The following is a 27,627-nucleotide window of genomic DNA, read 5'->3' as shown; positions in this document are numbered from 1 at the left end:
CTGTCTGGTAAAAAGTATCACGGTATATTTTCCTCATAAACCAGCTACGTTATCCCCCATAGACGTCAATCTCACTCCTACACCGAAAAAGGTCTGTTATCTCTCTATTGTCACAAGGCAGAGCATAACATATCATTAATCTTACTTGATTAAATTTATATCTCCAAAGTTCACCAAGTTAATTAGATAAGATCTTCGATACATTATCACGTCTATTAACACCACAAATTCGTTTCAGCATATCCGCAGCACTTTAATTCAATCGAACTCACCTGCTCCACAGCTAGGGAGCTCTACATTTTTCTTCATATATGTTAGACGGGAAAAATTGCAATATTTACACTGCACATAAACGATTTTTGTAGAATCACACCATTTAGAAGATAAGAATGCTATTCAGAAAGAGTTTCCATTTTACGCTGGTAATTTTTAAAGGGTTCACTAATGTTCAGAATACTCTCTTTTCAGTTGGTTAATTGGCCTATTTTTATTATATTCGCCGGACAAGGTGCTTATAGGATGTCAGGTGTTGGCGAGGTAAGGAATCGTAGGAAATCTCATGCAATGGTTGGTGAACTAAATACCATGAGTGATCCTAAGTCTTTAATTTTTTTCTTCCCAATCGACGCATAAGTTCCAGAGGGAGCAGACTGGAGGAAAGCTGCATGAAAGTCGGAATTAACAAGCACCCGCATGATCTGCACAAGTATCTGATTTGCTTTCAAGACGACAACGGCAGATACTGGGCCGATGACTACTCCTGCTCTCCGGGACATATTTTCTCAGAGAAAGAACACACTTGCATTCTATCAGATGAGGTATGGTCACATAAAGCAGCCAATAGGGTGGTTTTCTATTATTTTTTGGTTGCCGAAATCGAAAGATTATTGTTCCTGGATTACGCATTTCACACTCTTCGATTTTTGAATGACGATATCTATTTTTCGCGGTTAAACGAAAAGTGAAAAATTTCAAGCGCGCGAAAACGCGACGGCTAAGTAGGAATGATGGGAAAAGTCCGTGTGACGTATTTCTGGTTCCCGCTGCCGCCCTATGAGGTGACCTTGAGGCGAGGCTTGAGCGCTGATATGACGCTGATATTTGAGAGCTGAATTCTAGCAGGTAGCAGAGTACCCTGCTAGCAGGTAGCACTTGGCTTAAATATGGATAATTACTACCTTATCAAACGAAGGAAACTTTCCGACCTTAGACAATTTTAATAAGTGATTATAGAGAGATGTTTCCCTGAGCTCTGTGCCTCATGCATGCATTGGTAATCTCAGACGATGTAAAACTCCTATCCTCTCGTGTAGAAACTAGGTCCCTGTGACGTCACGTGGAGTTGCATCGCGTGGGCGCCAATCTGGTCTTTTTCAAATGAGGTTAAAATTGACCATTGCCATTCGTTTAAACTGGGATTTCTAAAACCAAATAATTTGTATATTATGAAAACCCTAATGGTGGGTAACGAATAGCAATCAATGCATTTCGTTTTCTTTGATGAAGGATACAACCCTATTATTTAAAGTTAATGTTAACATGCATATTTACTGCCCTCATACTTAATCTCATTATTCTTTTTTGTTATCAATCATGTGACCTCTTCAGGTAACAGTGGACTCGTCAAACATTTTATCCATTCTAATCATTGTTAGAGTCGTTATCATGACCATTATATCCACCTTTGACTTGGCAATAAAATTTTCCACGCACTTGTGATTTTGGTATGAAATTCAACGGCGCAAGATGAAATCATTTGAATTAAAACCACATTTCAGCTCTTTATTACGCAAGAACCGATACTTCCTACTTCCTCATTTAGAATCACGCTCAAATACGTCGCACGGAATCCAATGCCGAACTCGTCATCGTGGGCAAATAATTAACATTTATTGTACATACAAAGTTAAGTTAGTGTTTGGCCTTAAAAAATGGCGTTGAAAAGCCATTCGGTGAAAACCTTTTATCATTCCCCGTGTTTTAAATGTAATTATATTATTCTCAACTGGATGAGCAAACAGAATTTGTTTAAGCTATTTAGCCCATAGCATCCATATTGTCACTTTTGAAGCCTATAAAAACTGAAAAAAATTTCAAAGCATTTTATGCATTTCGTTGAACTTGAAATTTAAAAAATGGTAAAAAATATTTGAAACGCTAATTTCCCCGTAAGCAGCATATTCACGTTCTTTACAACGGGATGTATACAGTCAACATAGAAGGATATTCACAAACGCCCATAATATCTAGTATAAATTCGTCTTACCCAGGTGGAACACGAACCCGCGGATTTCGGATTGACAGGCGAGGCGCCTAGGTGGCGGCGAGACTTAGCCTCGCCGCCACATAGGCACCAAAAATAGAATCACAATGCATTAGAATTTAAAGGCCTTTATATAACGCTCATTTCTTTAGCGCTAAAAGCATCTCTATAACCAATACTTTCCCAACTATATCGAAAAAAAAATTTCCGACGATATTTCAAAAATGCTCAAATGTAAAAACTTATGCCGGGCTTTACTTCTCAGCTTTTCGGGTTGCTGCAAAGGTTATACCTGCGTGACCACCATGGATGTATCTAGGGATCTTACTAAACGAACACTGTGTCCTCTGTACACATCAGGTTAACGTATATTCATTATTGAGTTTCCATAGACATACAGAGATATAAATGAAAACATGCATTCATACAAAAATATTATCCACCATTCATACAAGACGTCCGAAAAGATATAGATCCACTAACATGCAATTTCTAAATTTGCCTCTTCAATCGGACTAGCAAGTAACTTTGCATAATTTTACCGAAAATAATCCCGAGAACATACGTCGTTAAAACAACCAGCTGTTTCCCGAGATATGCACTATTTTACTTGAAATATTACTTAAAACTAATAATTAGGGCACGTCGTCAGATTAAAATATGCTTCACATTACTATTTAACATGTCATTATCAACAATCCAGAGTTGTATATTTCTGTGCCATTCCATTTCAATGCAATGCTGATTAATTTTTTAAAGGATATGCAGCTCAGTATTTTAGAAACAAATTATATGCTCCCAAACTTTGCTTTGCAAAAATATAATCATAGAAATAGAAAATCACTTAGGTGGCCACCCATTCCAGACTGAAGTCGAGACTAGGTAAGGTCTGCCTCGACCTATGAGCTGAGAGAACCCGCGATTACCATTGGTCCTAGGTCTATATGCCCGGATAATGTATTACAATGGCCGGAGTATAGCCTAGGGGAGTAGAATAGGTGGGAGTGTAAACACGTTTTTTTGGTGGCTTAGGTGTTAAATACTCGTTACTTTCATCTAAAATACCAGAAAAAGTGACTTGTGACAGAAAATTATTCGAATGATTTGTAGTGATTCAATTTCCTCTCACTGTAAGACGTTTAGAGATTACTCACCTTGCCAACCAATAGGCGGTTCATGATGACGAGTCTCTCAAATATCACCAAGGTAGATATCAAAATTAATCTATTATTTCTGTTGCACAGCAGTGATGTCGAACGTTAGGCCGTCAAAGTGGAGTCTTGTAACCATACCAGCCCTGACCCTAGTGCAAATCTGCAAATGATATATAAAGAAATATATTAGAGTTAAATGAAATTCAGACGGAAATAATATTATATGATATTGCAAATCTGCAAATGAAATTCAGACGGAAAATTATCACGAATTGCATCGAAATACTGTTTAGGTACTTTCAATCCAGTCCACCATGTTGTCAATTTTCATGGATGACTACACATCTTGATTGCAGTATTAATATGAAAATGACATATAAATGAGATGCATTATTATTTAAATAGCTGTTACAACACACTTTGCGGAAAGGCTTTTTAAACAAACCAATATTAAAATGGTACATTAATGTATGTAATTGAAGGCGCCTGTAACACCTTGAATGCCAGAACCCAGATGACATCTTTGAACATTAACAAATAATGCAAACGATACAGGCAGGAGAGGAGGTCCTTGGTCATTTTGTGTAAAAAGTTTCAACCATTCTGACCAGGATAATTTTGGATGTTTATAAAAGTTGTAGACGACTTGGAACCAAAAGAGACAAATTTCAATCCAATTTTAAATATCACTACTACATCTTTTATGTGAAAATTATACGGTTCATCAGGGAGTTTAGCCTCAACTCAAGGCATGCATGAATGCGGTTCAGTGTTCATGCATCTTCCGCATTCAATGGCACACAAATCTCTACAGCCTTTCCGATCTCGCCTCAAGCATAGCCACTTGTAGCTTTCAATGCGCTTTACTTCTTTGCACTATTGACTAGCCGTAGCAACTCATCTAACGCTAATACCAACTCAATTACCCCAGGAAAAAATCTCGAAGACCACATCGTTAGATCAATTGTCAGAGTCAAAATTGCGTCGTGTGAAGTGGTGGATTGCTTTAGTACATGCGAGGATGCATGGACGTGAGATGGCAAGATGCCCCTGCTCTGGTTGCGTTCGTGAATTCACGCAATTTCCCGCCATAATGAGAAATAAATGCAGTTCTCATATGTTCATTTACGTGCCCAAAGTAAAACGGCCTTTACACTTTCCCCATCGATTCCGGCACAGCAAATTATACAAAGCAATTAACCTGAACTTCCTTTCCTCATTAAAACTTATTTTTTAAACTGAATGCTAATCATTGTTTCGCTCCCATATCATATAATTTGATAACTTTTCTCAATCACTGGCGATCACTCGGCTTTGGGAAATAAAAAAATATTCAACTATAATGGCTGACAATAATGCATGTTTATCTATTAATCTCAGGATCATCATTTTCATGTGCTCGATCTAATAAAAATAATTGGCCTCAACATAATGTCAATTTTCACCCCTGGTAAGTTTTGGAGTAGTAGAGATAATTGTATTTTATAGTAGTAGACAAAAATGTTATATTATTTCACCAATACTTCTCAGTTTTACGTGTCACTATAGGCAGTTTCATTCTTCATTCAATCCGTCTCTCAGTCAACGGATTAGTGTGTCCTCAAATATCAAATAGGATTTCAAAGATACGTGAAAGTCAATTTTCTCAGCTCAATAATTACTTTTCATTTTAGATGGGGGACCATTTAAAATACCAGATAGAAGGCTCATGTAATGAGAAGATGATAAGCTGCATTGACTTTAGTCACTATATTCTCTGTGACTACCAGGACGGTGCATGGGTGGAGGTGTCAAATGGCAGCTGCAAATCATTGGGAATGGAATGCTGTGGAGGCTTGGAAAGTACATGCACCAACGACACACTACTGTGCCAAAATTTTACCTGCACACGAAATGGGTAAGAAGACTAAAAAAAAGTGATAACTGCAAGTCAACACAGTAATTCGTCAGCATTCAACAGGAATTTATGAAAAAATATCCTAGAAGCCAAATTAGCCACACGTTAATTAGCCAATGAAATTTAACCGTGTGTGAGAAATGCTGTTCAACAAAGTTAGACCCGGTACCTAGCACCTCCAATTATGACTCAATAATATTTTGGTTATTTAATTATAGATAGTTAGAACGATCGTAAAAGTACTTTACAAAATAATAACAATGAAGTATAGGCACAACTAAAATAAATCTCTATATTTAATTTTCTCATCAAATAGCGCAACAAAAAAACAACATTCACTGCAGCTATAAAATAAATCTTAAGCGATTCTTATTCTTGCCTTTGAATTGAAAAAAAAACCTACTTCAGGTTAAACGTATGAGTACACTAAATCAGTTTTTTTTAAGTAAGAGGGGAAATGACAAAAATACTCCAAAAACACCCTCCAATAAAACAAATATTCCTTCCAAAACTTTTCCATAAAAAGTAAAAAAAAAACTGCTCCGCCTGAAAGGATATGCCTCTTGATGCAGTTAAAGCTGCGTTTCCAGCCGCCAATTTAATTTATAATGATGCAATTAAACCCAGCTGTTGGTCTTAAAATAATTGCCAGTCACTTAACTCATTTGAATTTAAATCTCACGCCAAACATTTCGAAAAATTGACAGTTAAAAGACCAAATTTTACTTCGACCCCAAGCTATAGGCTATTTAAATTGTGCAACATTCTCTATTGAAGGAGCTACATACCACCTATAAATCCTCATAACAGCTTATAGTCGCAATTAATGCGATTAAATAAATGATAAGTAAGCTACACTGCACAACGTATTAGAGTTAGGTTACTGAGAAGCAAAGGACTGGAATACACCGCCAAATGATCAAATATTGCAATACTGGGATGATGCTCAATTTTTTAGTCGTTCGTTCACATGCAAGCGCAAAAATACTTGTGTCTAGTCGAGCAAGCCTAAATATCGATATATTAATCCTTCATTTAGATTCTAGCAGCCTGATATCCTCCCTTTACAATTTCTATTTTCCCTGTTTCATTGGTGTAAATGTACAATTTTTCCTTCTTTGTTGCTGTAGTAATAACAATGTTTTCATTTTGTAACTATATGAGCAGGAAGTGTGTGTTGAAAAGAAAATGATGGAAGGTTCTGACCTACCAAACCTTCAATTGATGAATCAGTGATAGCACTAAGTATTTTTAAACTCTTAAGACTTAGTTTTGAGGCAGCTGAAGTTACGCTCTCAATAGGATGATGGGAAAAACATATTGGAAATGATATTCTACAACGTTAACTTGAAAAATTAAATTTTCAGTACTTTAATTGCTACGTGGTTACGGTCCATAAACCATCGGCAGTCAAGTCGGGAAATCTATATATCTCAGTCATCTGACTACTTTACCACCAAATTCAGCGTATATGCCGCAAATAGAAGTTACATTTTCCTAGTGCCTTGATTCTGCAAGATTTAAAAAGGATTAAGATTGGTGGTTCTAATAACATTAGAGATCTGACGGCCAGCACGTTAGAGCGATTCAGTGAACAAATGTTGTAGGACTTATATCGCGATAAGCTGATGAATAATTACGAATATAAAATTTGTTTCATTTACTACAAATAACAGTATCCATAATACCGTAGCTGTTAGTTCATTTCCCCAAGCATGAACATCGGATTCAATCCAAAGTATTCAAACTTTAATTTTAAATTTGTTCACATATTCACGCTAATTTTTACTGGAAATAGTGACGCTGATTTCTTCACAAAATGCTGAAATCTGACAATAAATGAAATTGATCATACTGTAATTTTGTAGGAGTAGTTAGCGGCGACAGAAAGTGTGGAAAACTACGGACTACGAAGAAGATAAAAAATAAAGTTTTATAAATTTAGGTATTCTGCTGGTTCGCGACTTAGGCGTTGATATGACAACACTGACAACGTGTGCCTCTGGGAAAAACTCGCTCCAATGAAAACACTCCAGAGTTGGTTACGTGGACGTGGACAACCTGGACTAATGGGCAATTCCATTCAGACTATGGTTTCGACATTCTATGACAGAATTTCGAAACCATGATCGGTAGTGTAGTTATATATTTAAATCTGGAAATTACTATTTGCAGTATACATTTTATCATAGATAGATCGCATTTCCACCACGTCAAGCCCGAAACGATTTCATACGCAAAACATCCAATTTCATCCCATTTCTAAAAAAATTAGCAATGAAAAACGAAAAAGCTATCGCCTTTTTTCCCTGAGCTGGTGACGTTATTTGAGTTCCAGCTCACTAACTCGGTCAGAGAAATCGTCTCACTGAGGTAAGGAAATCTTAATAACAGTTTAATGGAGAAATACGTCAGGCCGTACGGGACGTCGAGGAAAATCTGAGAAGCAGTGACTAACTCACCAAAGTTTGTGACGCTATCCACTTCTATGAAAAAGCGTTAACACAAGAAGGGCCGGGGTTTTATGGCCTCCTGGAAGGACCATTACCCGTCATTTTGATAGGTAGCAATTACTTTAAATATTTCTTCGTTTATGTTAAAAGTAATTGATGGCTTCATTAAATATATTGTTTCCTTTATTTTTAAATACAACTGATTAATTGTAATGTGACTACAATGAAAATTTTAGAATGAACAGCGGTTGCGTCACTCCTGATACCCCCTTCCCTAGTCTACCACACGCCACTCGGTATGGCAGATATTCTGCTTATTTCCATTCAAAATGTGTTACGGAATTTGAAATGCATACATAAGCTGACTAAAACATCCAAATGGCCAGGCGTAACGTATTGTGGTGATTTCTTCATTGAAACACGTTTTACCGCTACACATTAAATAGAAACGCTAAACCTGTCATTTTGACGGGTGTTATTCTTTCTATTAAGATATGTGGCAAAAAATCCATTTCTATGAGAACATTTTAAAGTATATTTTAAAGTACATTTTAACAGAATACGTACCATAAAAATAAAATTAACTAGGAAAAGAAGGAATAAAAAAATGGGCAATATGATTGACTGAGTGAGTGACCTCATCTTCTTGGGTTTCCCGCCGTGTTCGTTGTTTTTAATGACAACTTTGTACATAAATATTGTGTAATCGTTGGAGTGCTGTTATTCTGAGCCTATAAATGTGTTGGATTGCCTGGGAAAACTTGTTTTTCGGTTCTTATGCTCGTTAAAGCTTCATAGGAAATAATAAGAAAGAGACTGACCGGAGTATTCTCACAAAAGAGCAAATCTTCTAGTAAATGATGTCGTGGTGTAGCGGATTGCACGGTTTTCTACCAATTTCAAAGGTATGATGTCGATTCCTGCAATAGTAACTCTTTTCTCTCCACCACAAGAAAAAGGCTCGCATACTATGGTTTTCATCCTCAGAGGCAAGTCACTTGAAGCTGTCAAAATAGTTTCTATGCACAGGAATATCTATCATCAGTTGTTCAGCTCTTATAAAGGCTCATTTAATTTCACTATTAGGCTTTACATTTATATCCGGCAGAGCTCTAGGCAGCTTAGAATGTGTAGTACGCTGTTATACCGCCTTGGTGTTCATCCAAAATCAGCAAATTATGCTCATATGAGAATTAACTATTCTTCCCTAAAATCATATCCTTGCCTTACATAAGTTTCTTAGCGTACGAAAAGGTGTTTATCATTTTCTTCCGTAAGTAAGCCATCAGAATCAGATATCTCTCTTATTTTGTGCCATCTGGGTTAGGTTAAAATTGAAAATATTAACCCATAAGTTTCACCGGAAGGACTTTCGGACTCATCGTTTACATCTTCGAAAAATATGAAAAACAAAGAGATCGGTTTTATGTTCAAGTATGGAAAACGACTAACGAATAAGCAATACTGTGCAACCATACTTAATGTAGCAATTTGATAGTCTCAAGCAGAAAAAAAAACATGGCATAATATATTTTAGAAATATGATTTGAACTTACCAACGTGCTTCGCGCTCTTCAATTGTTTCGGACTGCGGAGGCAATGCATTGATCGCTGAAATTATCTCGTGCCCATTGACTTATTGGTGATCCGTAATTGCTTACGTCAAAGTATTTCGCCAAGAGAACGAAGTTACCCGAACTGAAGCGATAGGCGGGGCGAAAAGAACGAGAATAATCGCGGAGAAAATTTTCGCTTCGCTTCGAGTTGCCGTGGCGAAGGGAAGATCCGGGCGAAAGAAGAACGAGAATCACCGCGCTGGTCTCTCTCTCTCTCTAGTGTAAAGGCCGTCGAGTTTTCGTCGCGACTTGCTCAAAAAGTGACGGATCGAGAAACGGGAACAAATGGGTGCCGAAGCGTGGCCACGTGTCCATGGAATGGCCCAGATCGGTCGTTGATGCCGATTGGTCTCCTGACAGTTTGATATGCTCTCGCTGGCGAATGAGTCGGAAGACAAAAAATTCAAATTCTCATTTAAATACTCCCGAAAACTGCTATTACATTAACCTCTCCAATGATCTTTCAACTCTGTCTTCTCCCAATAGATGCTATCCTAAGTCAATCGAAAACGCAATTTTGCAGGCATTAATCATTTTCATCTTTAATTGCCATTTGGATTTCCTTTCATCAGACATAATCACTTAAGGCAATTAGTAGCTTGACATAAGTAATTATTATTCTCGTTCGTTACTGAGACCGGTAGTGATTGGAGGACATTCGCGATGCTTTGATCAGGTCCATCAATTGGTCTCAGTTGAAGTAATTCCCTGATTACCAGATGTCGAATATCTCATAATGATGCTATCTAAGAATCCAGTTGAATGGCAAAGCAGTCTTTTCTGGCCCTATCTGACCGAGGGCGATGCAGAACTGCGACTACCGATTTTTTCGGATGACAAAAGTTCTATTATTCTTGTCTAAACGCTCCGTCTCGTTTCTATAGTACTCCACATTTTCACGTTATCTGATACAACCCTCGAATATTTCGCCCAATAAGCATGCACCCGGCAGCTTCAAGGTTTCTTAGGATGTATTTAGATGGAGTGAATTCTGCCTAACTCTACTGGAATGATTATCTGTAAGGTAAGATCGCCTCGAAACTGGGCGTTCATCCCCTTATTTGTGATCCGTATCTCCGTCACCGGCCGGTAGCACTATAAACATTCATCGCTATTGTGTACCAAAAAAGCATCGAACCGTTCAGAAATATGGGTCTCTCCGTTTTACACAATGTATCACAATTGGGCAATTAATTAAAAATGGTGAACAAATGCATGAGGATCAACTGAGTCTCGTGGCTAGTGTTTTGGCTTCCCACCCGGTGAGCTCGGTTCAAATCCCGGCGATGGCAGATAATTTTCAAAGACTGCCCGATCCCTGCTTGAATGTTGTGCGGGGGATATTTCAAGTGCAACACTCTGCCCGCCCAATGGGACGTTGAGTCGTGGTCACCTTGGGACCTTTCAATAAGAGCAGGCTAATGCCGACGCCGGGTTTCTCTCCATCTTTTCTTTGATATCCTTTCTCAATGGTGCTAATTACCTTAGCTTTCGGTCGCTTCCTCTAAATATCGTAACATATGGATCAAAATTCAAGTGCTCAACCTAAAAGTGCCCTTTTTACAGTTTTTTTCCAGATCCAGATGACTGTGATGTATTCTATGAATGCAAGAACGGAATAAGTGCAGTTGGGAAATGTCCATGGGACCAAGTTTACTCGCCGTGTGACATGACTTGCACGCCAAGGACGAGCCCTGGAGATTGCAAAACATTACGCTGCGAAGATAGTACGTCCTTCCCAGCATTCCTCACTTACCCAGACTGCTTTGAATATTACATCGTATGCCTCAATGCGGAGACGTACTTTGTATTTAAATGCGATGATGGTTTTGTATTTGACGGGAAAAAATGTATTCCCTCATGACAGTGTGTGTAAATAAGAGCGCTTTATTGAAGTTGATTTCAAAATAAAACCATGAAATTCCAATTTACCCTGAAGTCTTTGAATTACAATCTAGTAAAGAATTGAATAACATTTCAGCGAACTTGAATTTTTTCCCTACATTTCGCAATTTTGGTCTTCATATCCGCTCAAAGGCTATGCGCGGAAAAAATCTTTCTTTCTAAACACACATCATGGTTGTCAGCATAAATATTGTGTACGGGATTCTCCAGTCCTGTGATTCCATTGATTACCGTCGATCGTCGTAAAAAATGGGCACTCCATTCGCTAGGATACATGTCTATATATGTATTAGCCCGTAAGAGATACGATATGCGGCAAATGTAATTGTTTATTGCTAACATTTAAGCTAGATATATATTCAATTGAGCTCAATTAATTAATATAATGCTAATTATATATCCAATAGCTAAAACAAATAACGCATTTAAATATATACGAGTGAAATGAATTCCGTTCAGAATCATAAGGAAATTCGTATTACTGTGGTCCAGTTGTACAGGAGCTCTGACTCCATGTCCAAGTTCCCAGATTGATTCCCGTCTACGGTAATATCTTCATGATTTACTTCTACTTTATTTTACAGAGCCTGCTTTTCACAATTATCTTCATGATTTACCCTGACAATTAATTCTGTGCGAGGAATTTTTTTTCTGTACCTTCATATTAGGTTGCAGATATTATTGTGGACTCATTCTTGCAAATCAAGCCAAGCATTCGAATCCAATTGCGTCATCAATTGAAATATGAACTATTTACGGAGTAGGAAAAAAATGTGACCGGAAAGCTGTATGCTATACCCATAAAAATTGACAATTATCTTGATGAAAGAATAATGAGCAAAACTTGCCTACGAGAGGCTTCTCGGAATCCCCTTGTTACAGATTGCTCGTAATCAGGTCAGCGACCGCTGGCTGAAAATATGGAAGGGCGACCCCAACTCCAGTGGAAGAAACCTTTTCCTACCCGGATCGCCGACCGGTTTTTGCCGGTTCTTTTTCAACGATTTGAAAACTAGGCTTTAATTGTAAGAATGAGTACACAGAACTTTATTGAAACTTTAAAGGAAACCAAGTGCATTTGTATCTTAAAAATGCGTTCCGTTTGCGACACGGAAATAAAATAATTCAAAGGAAATATCCGTGTGAAAAATTGGAAAAATCAGATGCCGCATATGAAAAAGCCAAAGACATCTACCGATTCTAGCGCCACTAGTGGCAAAAGTTAAAGTGCGATTTAATGCGCGGAGACTGAGTTTAAAGGGACTCCTCAAAGGTGCATCAAATTCGTACAGGAGGTGAAGAAAAAATCTAAGTTATACTTTGAAAATAAAAAGTCAAGTGACAATTCCTCTCTTCATCCATTTTTATTATATATTTCAGAGCACTATTTGCGTTAAGTGAAGAATGGATCATTAAAATTGAGGAAATACCGCTTAACGAGGTATCCCTAATATTTTCATAAAATATTGCAATGAAATCAAGGGCGTGCCTAGCGAGGGGCTGGAGGGGGCAGCTGCCCCCCCTAGAAGCAAAAATTGCAAAAGTCTTTCAGCAAAATCAGAACTGAATTGAAACGAAAGCATTCAACAAATTTTTTTTAAACCCACAAATGATATGTATTAGTATAAGATATGTAACTAAAACTTTTTCAAGGAAATAATCTCATAAACTAATGTCACAACTTGGTTTTCCCCTCCCCTAAACCATGGCTTGCCCGACCCAGACCTTGGCTTGACCCCCTCCCTATACCATGGCTTGCCCCCACCCCCAGACCATGGCTTTCCCCCCAGTTACGATCCCGGGTACGCCCTTGAATGAAATGACATGCAAACAATTTCAGCCCCTTTCCCCTATACGAATATTCTAAACGTGTCACTAAAACGTTTACTTTGATCCCATCGGTGAGCTTTATATGACATCTAGTAATTTTCTTCAGATTCGACTACAGTAAAAATGACTACGAGTGCTGGGAGTGCTTCATTAAGGGCAAAGTGTTGTCTATGGAGGAGAATACAGGATCCAGGTACTAAGTAAATGCAAGTACCCGACTGAAAAGTAATTCAGATAAACTATCCACACGGGTGGGATTTACTATGCTCAACTTTTAAAACTTGAATTTTAAAACACGTGATCATTGAAAGAGATTTCTGCACATAAAAAATTTTGATCACCAAATATAAAATTCAGTGGTAGATACCTACTTGCAATTGCGAGGAGTTACATTGGAGAGTTATGAATTTAATAAATCATATCCTCATGAATCTAAATTTTGGTTCACACCCCTAATTGCACCTTATTTCCCCGTGAAACTCGGATGAATTTGTTCGTCAGCGACGCGAGTGGCGACTTTTCTAAACCCATTGAACCCTATCACGGGCAAGGTGAGTCTCTCGGACTCATCGCAACAAATTTTTAACAATATATTTTGTAACTGAAATGTCAGCGTGGCGTAAATTTTTTACTTCATATTATTACTTCTGTTGGTTACTTCTGGTAGTTAGTTACTTATTACTTACTTCTGTTACGATTTGAAGACTGCGTTAGATGTGGTATGCTGCAATTTGTAAAGGATTACTGCATTCTATCGTTATGGTTTTATATTTCAATTTTGAGTACTTATGTTTTATTTTTTACGCTTTATTTTCTCTTGCCCTTTCATTCATAAAGTAAGAAGATTGCTTTGGCAGTTTCAGCTCTTTCAGCGGTTGCTGGAGCTTTAGTTAATGACATTCCAAAATGACGCAGCTGGATGAGACATTTTGTTTTGACGGAGGTACTTCTTCATTCGTATTTTATAAAACCGGAGCCTTGTTCATTCATAAAATATTTGTTTGTTGTTTTTTCTTGGCAGGATATTGTGCATTAGCTAAAAAGAAATAAGAATGATTTTAGGAAATTCTTCAGATGTAGGGATCGACATTGCCCCTTCAGACATATCCAATGCCTCTTTAGACGCCGAAAGTGACGATCATTAGTTAGCCTCGTCCATCAGACTATTACTGACAAAAAGTTACAATGGCAGTAAGCATAATGTAACTTGTAACAGCTATTGTGCAGACCTTGAACTGGCCAAGTGAACACCTTTAAAATGGATTTACTTTAGTTGCGACAGTTTTAATGAATGAGATATTTCTTCCGTCTGCCTTTCTTACAAGTAGGTCTAAACCAGAAGGTTCAGCACTCTTTGGTTTTAGGGAGAACGCCTCTTTAGTTTCGTTTGTCCTGAATTAAATAAGAGTGTAGCACTACTTCCTGGTGAAATGATGCAGAATGGGAAACCAGGAATAATCTCTTACTGCAATGAAGCAGAGGGAGGAGTAGAATTTCTTAGACCAATTAGTTCGCGAATTTATGTACAAAAGAAAACAAAATCGCTGGCCATTCGAATACTTAATGAGTGGATTACATATGGGTGGAGTTACGCCATACGAAATCGGGTGCTCCCTCAATCCGAATCGGGATAAAAATTAGCTCAATAAGAGGCAAATATTCATCCTTAGCCTTGCAGAAGGGCTTATATAAGCACAAATACAATCTCGCCTATTGCAAGGCGTTCAGCGAGCTACACAAGCAGTAATTGTCATTTTTCATGCTGCGGCGGGAAATAATTCAACCACTGAAATTCCAAAGAAAAAGAAGAGATGTTTCGTATATCCATAAGCTACAGGTAGAATGAAAAAACAATTTCCTCATGTGCATATGCTGCATGCCTGTTTGCAGCGAACACAGAAGAAAAACTTTTTTAAGTAACGTAAGGATTATGCGCGATAAACAAATACTTTAGACTATAGTGACAATTCCCTTTAAATCATCACAATGAACGTTTGGGGACCAATAATTTGTATTTTTATGTTTTGTAAACAAAAAAAAGTTTAAAAGTCTCCTGGACTCGATGACCGACAATATGGAAAATTAGTATGCAATGTAAAACGTTTGTTCAAGTAAAAATAATAATTTTTATAGAAAACGCTTCTTTAGTACTCAATAAATACTAGGTGATGTGAAAACTAACATTTTTCACTGCTTAATAGTTTGAATGAAAAGAATACGTTACATGAGTCTAATAGACTCACATTGCCCGGATAAGTCAGAAAAATGTCTTGTTCGTATTAGGGTTAAACTCGAGGTGCATGACAGCACATTTAGAGGCCGACTAGAGGATCCTCTTTTGTAATACTCGTGGTTTGTATTTTTGCTATACTTAGCTGCAGTCGCGGAAAATGATAATCAAAAATTCTTCAATGGCATTGGGTCGCCAAGACAGTTCAGTGCCATGACCACAGCCGCGAAATAATTTCAAAGAGGTATTAGGAGAAAAGGTAGGTATGTATAGTAAGTAGGGTTAGCTAAGGGAATGCACACTAAAAACGATATTCATATACATTTCAAGGCGGAGGGGGGTTTAAAACTCTTGCTTTCTCTTCTCCCTGGGCCCTTGACCAGGACCTTTATAATGCTGATATAACAGGCAATTATCATCCACGTGACTTTGAAATGTCGGCTTTAAACCATTTCCACCCACTGCTCCGAAGCCATACGGCGACATCCAACCATTCTGAGCATATGAGGCTCTTGAACAAAGCCTGCACTTATTTTTTCCCTCGAATAGCCACAAATATGTTTTTAAAACTTGCAATAACTTAATGCTCTCATAATTTTAATCTTAAAGCCGGTCGAAATAAGCCCACTGACGGAAAGAAATGGGTTTTAAAACGGAAATTCAATATGGACGCTTACTGACTGCAATTTACATGGAAATATTATAAAAGTAAACGGGAAATGACATTGTATAGGTTATTCTATCTTTCCCTCGTCCAAAAATATGTCTTCTCTTAAAGATTATCCTCTGTAGCAAGTTCACTCGTGGAAATTGGACAACATTAGGTTATCTCATTACTGACCTCGTTACCAACTAATGTAGCTGCATGGCTTCTGATCATTCTGGAGAAACAACTTTATATATCACCATGAAGACACCGAGCAACCTCAATAGGGAGGACGGATACCAGCTTCCTAATACATGGGGAAGAGTCCTCAAGAGTAAACCCGGAGAGACAGGACAGAGCCGGGAGGTGCGGACGAATGAGAAGCCACCCAGGCCACCTGAACTAGCCAATGAGAAGACACCGGCCTCCGACGGGGTGCATAAGAGACGGGCTATGCCATATTTATTTATATATTTGTTTATTTATTCAGATTATATATTATTATTGTTGCGGAGATCTATTCAGTGTCTATATATTGTTAAGTTACCACCGTAATTTACCTTGGCACGTTGGTGACTACTGTTTTTGAGTCAAATGTACCGTGGTGGCCTGACGGTGGTTTTACGGGTTTCCCACCTCCTTAGGGAAAATTCCGGGCTAATACCACTCCCGTACCAGTGATTTATTCCCAGTAACGCTGAAGAGGCGCAAGCATAAAGCAGCTTCACGAGCTTTTGTTATTGTTGTTATTACAAATTCTATGTATCTGTTTTGCTCGTGAATGAACGTCTTTTGAACTTGAACTTGGACGTATCTCGTCTTCATTGACCTGAAGAAGCAATGCCGGCGAAACTGTCGTATGCAGAGATGAATCTACGCGGTAGTAACCCCGAAAACCTCCACGCTCAATACTCACCACACCGCAAAAGCTTACATAAGGATTGAAAGTAAACGAGTAGAAAACTGTGATGAGCAATGTTCGTTTCATAAGATCATTCCCTGTTATTTAAGTAATAATTTCACCATAAAACATGGAAGGGTTTACGGACTCTAAACTTAATTTCGCACCCTCTCACTTAAATGTTTTGCATATTTTACGTTGACAAAGGCTATTCTCTGGTGCAGAAACAGTTAATATCTACAGATCATTTCGCTTGAATCGGATCGGCAAGCTGTAGTGATCCCTTTTTCGTTATTAAAAAATGATTTTTGCTTATTTGCTGACGGAAATTATCTTGGCTCTCTTTGATATTCATTTGTTTAGATTACCATGGCTCCTTCACTGTCTACTTATGCCCAGACTGCCGAGGCCGTTGCAACCTTGGAATGCCTCGTAAAATTTCACATCAATAAACCTAACAAAATCTACAAACATGTTATGTAAATGCAAATGCCACAAATACCATGAAGTACCTCTTTAAACCATAGGAACTTACGTCCCGTGAAAAGATTCTCAAAAAATGGCACTTACGAATAACATAAAAGGTGAGGCAACAATTAGACTCTTCAAAAATGCATCAAATAGGTACAGAAAGTGAAGGGAAAAGTTACGCAATATTTAATCTATATTTCCTTACTTCTACATTTTGATGATACATTTCAGATCACATTTCCGATTAAGTGAATAATTTACCGTGATAATAGAGGAGGCAACGCTAAATGACGCATTCTATCTGTTTTCATTCAAGATATGAATAAATGAAATGTAAAGTATTTTGGCCCCATCTCCAGCGTATATATTATGGTCCACAGTTTACGGAGGCCTCACCAAAACCTTTACCTTGACTCGCCACAATTTTCCTCGATGAGCTTTCAAGGAAACTTGGTAATTTTCTCCCGATACGAGTACAAAAAAATATGACTCTGCAAGCGCATGGCGTTGTCTCTAGAGGAGAGTACAATATTCAGGTACAATTGACCATTATGAAAGCCAATTCAGATATAATATCAAATGTAGTGGGCCTTACCATGTTCAAGTTAGTAATCTTAAATAAAAAATATGATCATGGGAAGAAATTTCAGCACAAAAAATGAAAATTTGAATACATAACATTTAGTTTTATACTATATTATGAATGAACTGAGGATTTATTAGTTCCATACAGAATAATAAGATTTAAATTTTTACCCGTGTATTCCTCGCCGGTTACTTATTTAGGGTTATTGCCTCGGCTTTCAAGTTAAACATATGAATAACATTTATACCATTAGTTTTTGTAGAGTTTTCATTACCCATCATATTAAATTTGAACATGTTTCAAAACAATATTGAGGGAACGTAAATGCTAAGAACAAAGTTGCAGCAAAATGGTTAATATATATATATATATTTATTTATTTAATAATTAACAATTTCTCTGTGTTTAGAGCAATATCATATCAATTATAATAATGAAGTTGCTGACAATTGGGTGCTTTTATCAGACGATTCCAAGGATGGACATTGACGGGAGTGAAGGCTGCATTTCTTCAGGTTCTGGATGAATGTAGTTAACAATTCACAAGCTGTGAGAATAATTCCTAGAGTCTGGAAGAATTGAATACATCAATGGTTGAAAGGACGCTTACACATATCCCAACCATGCCTATCCCGAAGATAAATACCGGTATAGTATTGAGAGGAGGAAACCGAAACTAAGGACATATGCCTCATGTGGGAAGGACAAGATAAGAAAGTTCTATGATATAAATGATAAGATATGATCTCAAATATCAAGCATTGAGTCCTCTATTAAACCACTAATATGTTTGCTAATTCCTCGTATGGAACAGCAAAAATAATCAGAGCTGGATATTTTAGGCAAGATTTGATCGATATTAGCATTAGACTAATTTATTCAATATCATTACGTTTATAAGTAGTTAAAGAAATGTTTATCCAGCATATGAGTTCTTCACCATGAATATTCCACTCTGAAAGACTGATTTGCACGGAACAGTTTGCGATCGATCCCCCTCCCCAAATAAAACTCCCCAACAGAAACTCTGAGTGAGAAATAGTTTCTTTACTGATAGGCGTTATTTTGGGGATTTTTATGAGTAATTCCTATGCCAAATTCCTAGAAGCGTTTGGTTATCATCTATTAGTTCCCACAGCCTTGAAGCCGACTGGTCAATTAACGCACGATCATTCGTGAACCACACTGTTTAAGCATTATTCCACCATTTAAACAAAAAAAACTCAAAATATCCCTAGCCATCCTGCACTGCATACACAAGGCAAAGACAAAAATGGACAACCTTGTCTCACAACTCAGCCATTGCTTGCCCACCCGTATTCTCCGTTGTATACTTCTCAGCTTTGAAGTCTGAGTCTTACATTGATAAACAGGAAGTCACCTACAACTTTCTTTTTTTTGTTAGTGAAATAAGAACTTGGTGAGAGCACTTAGCCGATAGAAATTTTTTAATACTCCAATATAAGCATGTCGTAAATGCTCAAGAAGTTGCTGAAGCTCTGGATTCTTCAACTCTCTCGTTTTTCCGTGCTTCAATCGATACTCTTGCGCAAATGATCTGCGAAAATGTTTCAAATCATGGATATTATCATAAAATATATTTACAACCAATTTACATTTTAACACGGCCTTTGCTGAAGATTGCAATTTCAGTTTCGAAAATACGAGGAATTTGTCGAATGGATTGTTAACCTGAGGTACTTCCACAGTAAAGTTAAGATAAAAAGGTTACCCTTTGGACTATATGCATCCTGGAATCGTCTCATCATAGTGTCCTTGAGGGCACCGGAAAACATAAGGTGGTGCAGTGGTGTTCACACAGTACATGTAAAACCGTGGATCATGGTTCAGTGGAACAAATTTATTTGCCTCTTTGCATTGCGTCGTATAGCAGTCCGTAGGAGCATTCCTTTTTACACAACCACCAGTATAATTATTCGCCGTCGACTGGTAGACCTGACTATCAGGGCAAAGCAAAACTTGTAGTTTCAAATTATTATCCTCTTCCAGACATCTGAAGTACGTCTCGCACTCCAAAGGGTTAGGGAAGAACCTAGAAAAAAGTTTTACTTGATTAAGAAGTTCTTTTCAGCCACTATTTGGCAACATTTTGTAAGAATTTTCCCTCACCCTTTACTCGTGCATTCCTGATGCGGTGTACACTGCAATGGGGCTTTATCCACACACACGCTTTTTACTGGATCACAGTGGCCAAATGAGCACTTATTGCAGAAGAGAGGATGATAGGTACCCGAGACATTTTGACAGAGAAGAATATATTTGCAATCGACGCAGGCCTGAGTGCTTTCCTTGCAGTCATCACTCGTCACGCTAACCTAAGAGAGATGTGACAAAGTATTAATTATTCAAGTAGCTGTAAATATGCCCATAATTCCTTCCTAATATGTGAAGGAAAATGGACGACAAGACAAGAGTTCTAGGAGCGATCGTGCTCAAGAACGAAAGACATTACAGGCAATAAAGAATTGGTAATCTAGCAATAAAAAATAATCCATTCATTTGATTTCTCGAGTTTAATCAAGACCATAAATAAATTTTTATGTGCTGGTAAATCCACGGTGTTTAGAAACACGAAAGGTGATTAAGAATGATGAGGTTGTTAAGAAGAATGAAATCATTAATTATCACCCCGAAGCTGAGCGACTAATACAAATGTTGACTGTCGTGATTCCTAAAGCCTCTGAAGACCGAGGAAGAGTCGTGTAAAAATGTATTTTTAAAAGGTACTGATCTTCACTGTAGACTTCAAGCCATCCGACAATGGAAAATTGGTAAAAAATCAATTAAAAGATTCCACCGATGAAACAGACGAAGAAGGCTAAGAAAAAGCGTGTTATAATTAAAAAATAACGTCTTAGTTTCTCAAGTGAAATGAAGACCATTACGTCTTATCTTAAATTGATGTGATTATTCGACGAACACACATTCACGTTCTTGGTGTTAGAAACTCTACCCAAATGAGAGACAAAACAGTAAGCTAAGAGTTGTTAGGTGAGGACGATGCCCAGGAAAGTGAATATCGCGTATGAAGCGAACAACTCTGAACAATTTGCGGGAAATCGTGCTTTTATCCTGAATAAGAGGGAGTAACCGGTATGCTATGTACGGTGAAAATAAAAAAAATTGGGATCACGTTTGAGGCGCATTCTAACGGCCTGATGATCGTCAATTTTTTCTCTACAGTGCTCATAGATTAGCATGCAAAAGTTAAAGGACTTGCAAAAACAAACACCGAAGAGTTGGGGCACATTATTTAAAAGGCCTCGCAACACAAAAACAGCATTGATGGAAAAAGGCATCTAAAAATACAGCATATCCAAATTACACTGCGATAAAAAAAGATGTAAAAACTTTTGATTCCCCAAATATACATAATACGTATAATAGTGACATACTTGCAATGTAATGGATAACTTAGGATCAATAATCTCGTTGAAACACATAAAAATAAGTTTCGAAACATAAACGAAAAACACATAAAATTAGGTTTCACAGATTAAAATCTTAAAATGATAACTGAAACTCATAGGCTCGGCTCAAGTACTCGCGTTACAATTATAAACGCGAATTCCTCAGGGTTTTTAAGTTTCGGTATTCAAAACGGTAATATAACACAAGGAGTTTTCTTGCCCGAAAAACTCATGGCAAGTTTTAACCGACGATCTTGGAATAGGCAACTGGAATAACAACGGAAAGGAAACCAACGTGGATATAATACTCCGCAAAAGAAATCGATGTGACTAAGAACATTTATTTCAGTACCAAAGGCCCATATTTATTTCAGTACCTTGTTTGCGGCAGTCAGCCGTTCTAGTTCTGCTGGGTTCTTCAAAGCCCAAAAATCCCATAGCGGGCCGTCCAAAGAGTAATCCTGCATCGTAATACCTGCATGCTCCAAGAACGGAATGTGTGCGAGAGATAGGCCCAAGGAATGGTGGAGAGTAGAGATGGGTCAAAAAGAACCGAACTGCCAAAACGAACTGTTCACTGAAATGAACCGGTTCGAAAATGAACCGTTCTCTAAAACACCCTGTTCACTGTTCATGTCGGCACTGCACAATTGCGGCGTACTCGGTACAGTAGGTATGATCATCAAGAGGCATTTTGAACTGCAGCTTACTCGAGCAAGTGCGTTGTGGGTACAACAGATGGCGGTTACGACGGAGGCCATCCAAGGCCGCCGAAGTGCGTCGTAGACGACCGAGCCCCTCCCCTTCTTTCTCTACTATTCCCCTCCGATAGCCACTGAACGGTTCGTTCTAACTAATATTTGAACTGATATTTAAAATATTAGTTCTTTTGAACCGTTCGAAATGACTAATATTTGAACTGATATTTAAAATATTAGTTCTTTAGAACCGTTCTAAATAACTAATATTTGAACTGATATTTAAAATATCAGTTATTTGGAACCGTTCGAAATATTAGATCAAATATTAGTTTCCTCGGGGCGTTCAGTTGGGAAATCGCGTTCATTTTGATTTCGTATTTTGAACATTTGTGGATCTGTGGATGCATCTCCAAAAATATTGTTTAAAACGCGATTCATGAACTTAGGAAACGATTGAACTCATGATTGTGGAACATTTTTTTCGGTCCCCTTACCAAGATGATCTTTGGACTTAGTTTTTGGCGCTTACGAAGAAATTTTTTAATGTGGATGCATCTCCAAAAATATTGTTTAAAACGCGATTCATGAACTTAGGAAACGATTGAACTCATGATTGTGGAACATTTTTTTCGGTCCCCTTACCAAGATGATCTTTGGACTTAGTTTTTGGCGCTTACGATGAAATTTTTTAATGTGGATGCATATCCAAAAATATTGTTTAAAACGCGATTCTTGCTCGAAATTACCATAACACTCTCCACAAACCTTACGATACCACACTAAGCTTTCATGTACTCTAAACGCATGATAAACAATATTTTCTACCGAATGACCCTACCTGTTCACTATGAACCGATATTTTGAACTGTTCTTTTTACTGAACAGGATCAAAGTGAACGGTTCATAAAAATGAACAGTTTAACCCACCTCTAGTGGAGAGGTGTGAGCACACGTCAGGCAGTATGGGCAACATAATCAGATTTCTAGTGGTATTTGGACAACGTGCACGATTCAAGTAACCCACATTTTCTTCGTTAATGCGCCATCTTTATCGCGAGAAATTGGCGACAAACTATCAACTGCCTTGACCTTTCCCAGATAAATTGATGATGCCACAAACTTATGCCGAGCGGATCGCCGATTCTCTGCCACCATTCGACATTTGTGCATGGGAGACGTGAGATTCGTGGATGTTTTCACACTCATGTGAGTGATTCCTTGCCTCAATCATCAGCTCTCCCTGAAGGGGTAAACGAAACGTCATCGCAACGACGTCAAAAACCCATGACGAGATCCAACCGCGAATCTTGAAAGAAGACACATCCGATTGAAAAATGACGTGGACGTAACATGGAATTGAGGAGTGCACTCGGAAACTGAAATCGATGCGTCCAAGAGAGAGCGCAACTGCTTTGGAATGCCCCATGTGCGACAGTTTATCGTTACAGCTCGGCAGAGGATTGATGGAACCCCGATTTCCCATTTGCGGTTCAGATTATCTCTAACGCTGAAGGTGCAATGGAGACACGCTTGTGTACGTTGATAGCAGTTCCCGCTGAAAAGAACTTACACGCGCTCTAAAATTGTCATTCTACAAATTAAATTTACTTCCAAAAGAAATGATGCTTTCAGTTTCTAACTGCCTATTTCATAGGTGGAAATATACCTGAATCTTTCCCAATAAACATCAGAATTCTATACGTGAAATGCCTGAAAAATTGTTGGTTGAGCTATATTCTAAGTGTGCACCGGAATATTTCACTCTCACATTTAGTTTACTCATTAAATACATTTTTCGTAAAGTAAAAGAAAGGGAACTTCACAACATAGTCAATATGTTTCCCGTGCGATAATCCACACAGAAGAATTTTCTATCACCAACAAACTATAGCTGAAAAGTGCTCCCAAAGAAGCGAGACATATTTATTAACAGTGAATATTGGCATATTTTCAAACCGAATCAATAATCCAGTGTCGTGAGAATTTTTTAAAAACTCTTTTCGCTGATAGTTATGGAAAAATTGGTTCTAGAATAAACATATCTGTAGGCGATTATAATAACTAAGTTTAATAGTATAATCACAAACAAATATGTTTCATTTGCCACGCATTTCTTTTTACAGCTATCAGCGATAAAGACTTTTTCATCAGTAACAGCGACTCTCAACTAAAAAATGCTCGCCAAATTATGTAGTATTAAAAAAATTCCTAGGGACGTTAAGACTTTTTTTAATTAATATAGTTCACACCTTACATTCTCATTGGATAAATTCAAATTTGACTGAGGCAAGACCATTGATAGAAGCGTCGTTGGGTGAGGCTGCTTATGTCAATCAACAAGATGGCCACAACGTCGAATTTAATATTAATTTATATGAGCGTTGAATGCACTCAAGCATAATATCACCAGCTCATATTTTTATGCAGCTCCCCAAAGCTTAAAGAAAGTAACAAAAGTCACCACATCTATAGGTAGCCGTCAATTATAACACTAATAAATACACCAATACTGCTGGTGATTTATCAACGCAGGTCACAAGACTATTGAGGCGATTTGCGGGGTAGTGTGAATGTGGAGAGCACTAGCTTATTGATGCCAAAAAGATAGTATTCTAGCAAATAAAACGCAACAGTGTTTTATAATGCAAAAAATTACGAATAGGCACAAATAATGAAGATTTTACAGGAAAATATTTTACGCATTACAAGAAAAAATAAACTCAAAAAGTGGTATGGTGCCCCAAAAGAGAATAAATATCAAGGAAATCTGACATAAGCCGACTAGAGTAAATAGAAAAATATTGCCATTTGATGCAAAATATGGATTAAAAATATTAATATCTTATCACGAGGAGTGGCCGATATCTGTACGCAAAAAACTGGGGTAGGAAACGCTCGTGGTTCGATAGAATTTCCAATGGCGTATTATCTCCTAACTCATGAACAAGAAGAATGACTCTTTCGCGCCAAAAATATTGACAATACCCGGTATTTCCATTCGGTGAACCTCACCTTTTCGTCCCCATCAACACATTGAACTTCAGCTGTTGCCCAAGTAAGAGGATTGTAGGCTCCCAGGTTATCTATATTAATATCCAGCTGTCCAGCTTTCCTCGGGCCCGCACCGTTAAAAGAACTGGAACACAGAATACGAAAATTATAAGTAATGTACCCCTCGGATTAGCAATAGTTATAAAACAAATGATATAGCTAATATATACTCACCTCTCGAATCCAATCGCCCCCCATATCGCCTAAAAATAAAGCAGAAGGTGATTATTATTCTAACATACACTTCCTTAAAACAATGACATCATTTTATCGAAGTTAAGTATATTCCATATTCTACGATAGAAACAGTATCATAAATGTCATTATTTAATAATTTCAACGACAATGAGTGTTTTTTTCTCTAAGAAAACTCGTAAACATTGAAATAAAATATAAAGTCCTGAAATTTTACTATTCGATATATCCAACTGACGGCAAACCGCCCTAATTAGGTGTCTTATCCAACGATATAAAGTTTTTTAAATCGTGATATGACACCCCCCTGCGGAGCAAAAATATTAAGTGAAAACTATTTTTTAGCATGAAATTACCAAATACTTGTTGATTCTTAGCCAAGCATTACACAAATATTACTTCGCCCTTTTTCCACCTTATACGCAATTGAATGAATATAAATCCTGGATTTGACAAAATACATATTTGAGTAAAAACAACCCGAAAATTTCCTGCCTGAGCCATCATAACTTTAAGTTAAAAAGATGACATTTACCAGGAGCGATAACATGACAGCACACCTCCAAAACATCGTCATGAGTAAAGAAACCTTAGCTGTGAACAAATCAGTGATGACCCCTCTATATATAGCACAGAATCTGGTGCGAAGAGCTTTTTTTGATGTAATAAATACGTAATCAAGTCTTCTAAGGACTTGCAAAACTCTTGACGACTGTTCGATAGCCAAAAGGAATCAAGATCCTCTTCAGATAATATCACGACAGATATGAGAAAAAAGATAAGGAAGTGAACAAGATAATTTCGAAATCACCGTTTCTCCTTCGTCGAACACGATAGAACATTATGTGATTGAAATAAGTGGCTGCTGAACTTGCGTGCGCATAAAACTCGCGGGTTCCAAAGTTGGAAATACTTTAATTTTTCAGCGTATCAATTTAATAACGACACAGTGGGTAATACTAACTCAATCACCATTATTCAAGTGGACATGCCTGTTGTGAGAGTGTCGAGTAAGGGCTTGAAGCTTAAAATGAAGATTAAAATGAACTCAATTTTGTCTCAATTTGAATGCAGGGGATAAGCATTAAATGTTAAATTTAATTACATCTTCCCTTAAGAAATACTTCGTATATGATTGCGATTTGAATGATAAGCTCCTGGTATCAACTATGAAGGCTTGAACTGTTCGAAAAAACTGTCATCGCTTTCAATTTTTTCGGTTTTTTTACATTTAAAATAGATTCCTTCCTGCTATAATAGACAGGTTCAATTTAATCCCCGCTCAGTTGTACTGAGTGTGTCATAAAACGTTCATAATGGCATGGTATTGAGCCCAGTGGATCGACTCGTTATTGGAAATCCAAAATTGACATTTTTAAGGCGCCGAATACCAAGTGTTGAACATTTATGGCCATATTCATTGATTTCGCGTCGAACATACTATTAAGGCGAAAAAAGTCGGATCATCCTATCGGCGCCATGTGGCTCACCAATAAGGTTCCTCACTGACGACATGCAGCTGACAATACCTTAATTTCAGAAGCTTTTGAAAACATGAGAACACATATGTAACGAGTTCCTAGGGCAGGTTCGCGGGGTAACTCTCTCGAGGGCCGGGTCTATAAGCCTTGGCTTTTCACGCGCACACTTCAGGAGGGAATGAAAAAGGATAGGAGGCGCCGCGCAGTTGACTGAAATACGAAAAAGCTGGACAAAGCCTCAAGTATGTTTTTTTGAGTACGGATTCGAAACTTTGCGCAGTTGTTTTCAATTAACTAATAAATGTTTTTACGCCAATCGTTTTTCATAGGTTATTTTTTTTTTATTAAATGGCCTGAAAGTTGAACAAATGGTTTTTATTGGATTGGATTTGGATTTTATTCGAAATTCAGCATGTTAAAACTAATGATACACCTTTTGTAATAATGCAATAGCAACAACATTATTTATTATTTACAATATCATTAAACGGTTTTTTAATGTTAATATTAATTATTTTTCACGATTAAGTTTTAGTACATGTGGCCGATAGGATACAGCAGGAGGACCCTGTTTTTCATCAAAATTTTGTGTTTTTAAAATGTAGGATTATAAAAAAGGATCACCAAGTTACCTCGAGATATTTCCACCAGATAAACAACAAAGCCTGTAGAGTGTGATACTTATAGGAAAATTGCGGCTGCCAGCAACTCCGAAAATAAGATCAATTTTTCGAACGTGAGGCACAGTCATGAAGCTCGTTGCTGGCCACGAGGAAGACCGTGCTCGACGGACGTTGGAAAGTAAATCTTTTAAAG

At 37.6% G+C, this 27,627-nt stretch overlaps 2 protein-coding genes across 2 annotated transcripts; one reads left to right on the top strand and one right to left on the bottom strand.

Annotated features, from left to right (window-relative positions):
* Positions 1-216: 216 nt before the first annotated feature.
* LOC124171742 lies at positions 217-11,314 on the top strand. Its single transcript, XM_046551020.1, has 5 exons — positions 217-422; positions 509-537; positions 635-818; positions 5,091-5,314; positions 10,950-11,314. The coding sequence occupies exons 1-5, from the start codon at positions 390-392 to the stop codon at positions 11,245-11,247; spliced, it is 768 nt and encodes a 255-aa protein (XP_046406976.1). The 5' UTR covers positions 217-389; the 3' UTR covers positions 11,248-11,314.
* Positions 11,315-18,308: 6,994 nt separating this feature from the next.
* Positions 18,309-25,946, bottom strand: LOC124171495. The gene is made up of 6 exons (XM_046550672.1): positions 25,866-25,946; positions 25,310-25,338; positions 25,097-25,220; positions 20,083-20,288; positions 19,685-20,005; positions 18,309-18,521 (listed from the first exon to the last, which is right to left on the bottom strand). Exons 1-5 carry the CDS (start codon positions 25,905-25,907, stop codon positions 19,693-19,695), a joined length of 714 nt encoding a protein of 237 aa, XP_046406628.1. The 5' UTR covers positions 25,908-25,946; the 3' UTR covers positions 18,309-18,521; positions 19,685-19,692.
* Between the last annotated feature and the right edge of the window lie 1,681 nt (positions 25,947-27,627).

This window comes from Ischnura elegans, chromosome X (genome assembly GCF_921293095.1).
Source record: "Ischnura elegans chromosome X, ioIscEleg1.1, whole genome shotgun sequence".
In the NCBI taxonomy this organism is placed as follows: domain Eukaryota; kingdom Metazoa; phylum Arthropoda; class Insecta; order Odonata; family Coenagrionidae; genus Ischnura; species Ischnura elegans.
The sequence above is the reverse complement of the archived record's forward strand: the minus strand, read 5'-3'. Positions and strand labels throughout refer to the sequence as shown.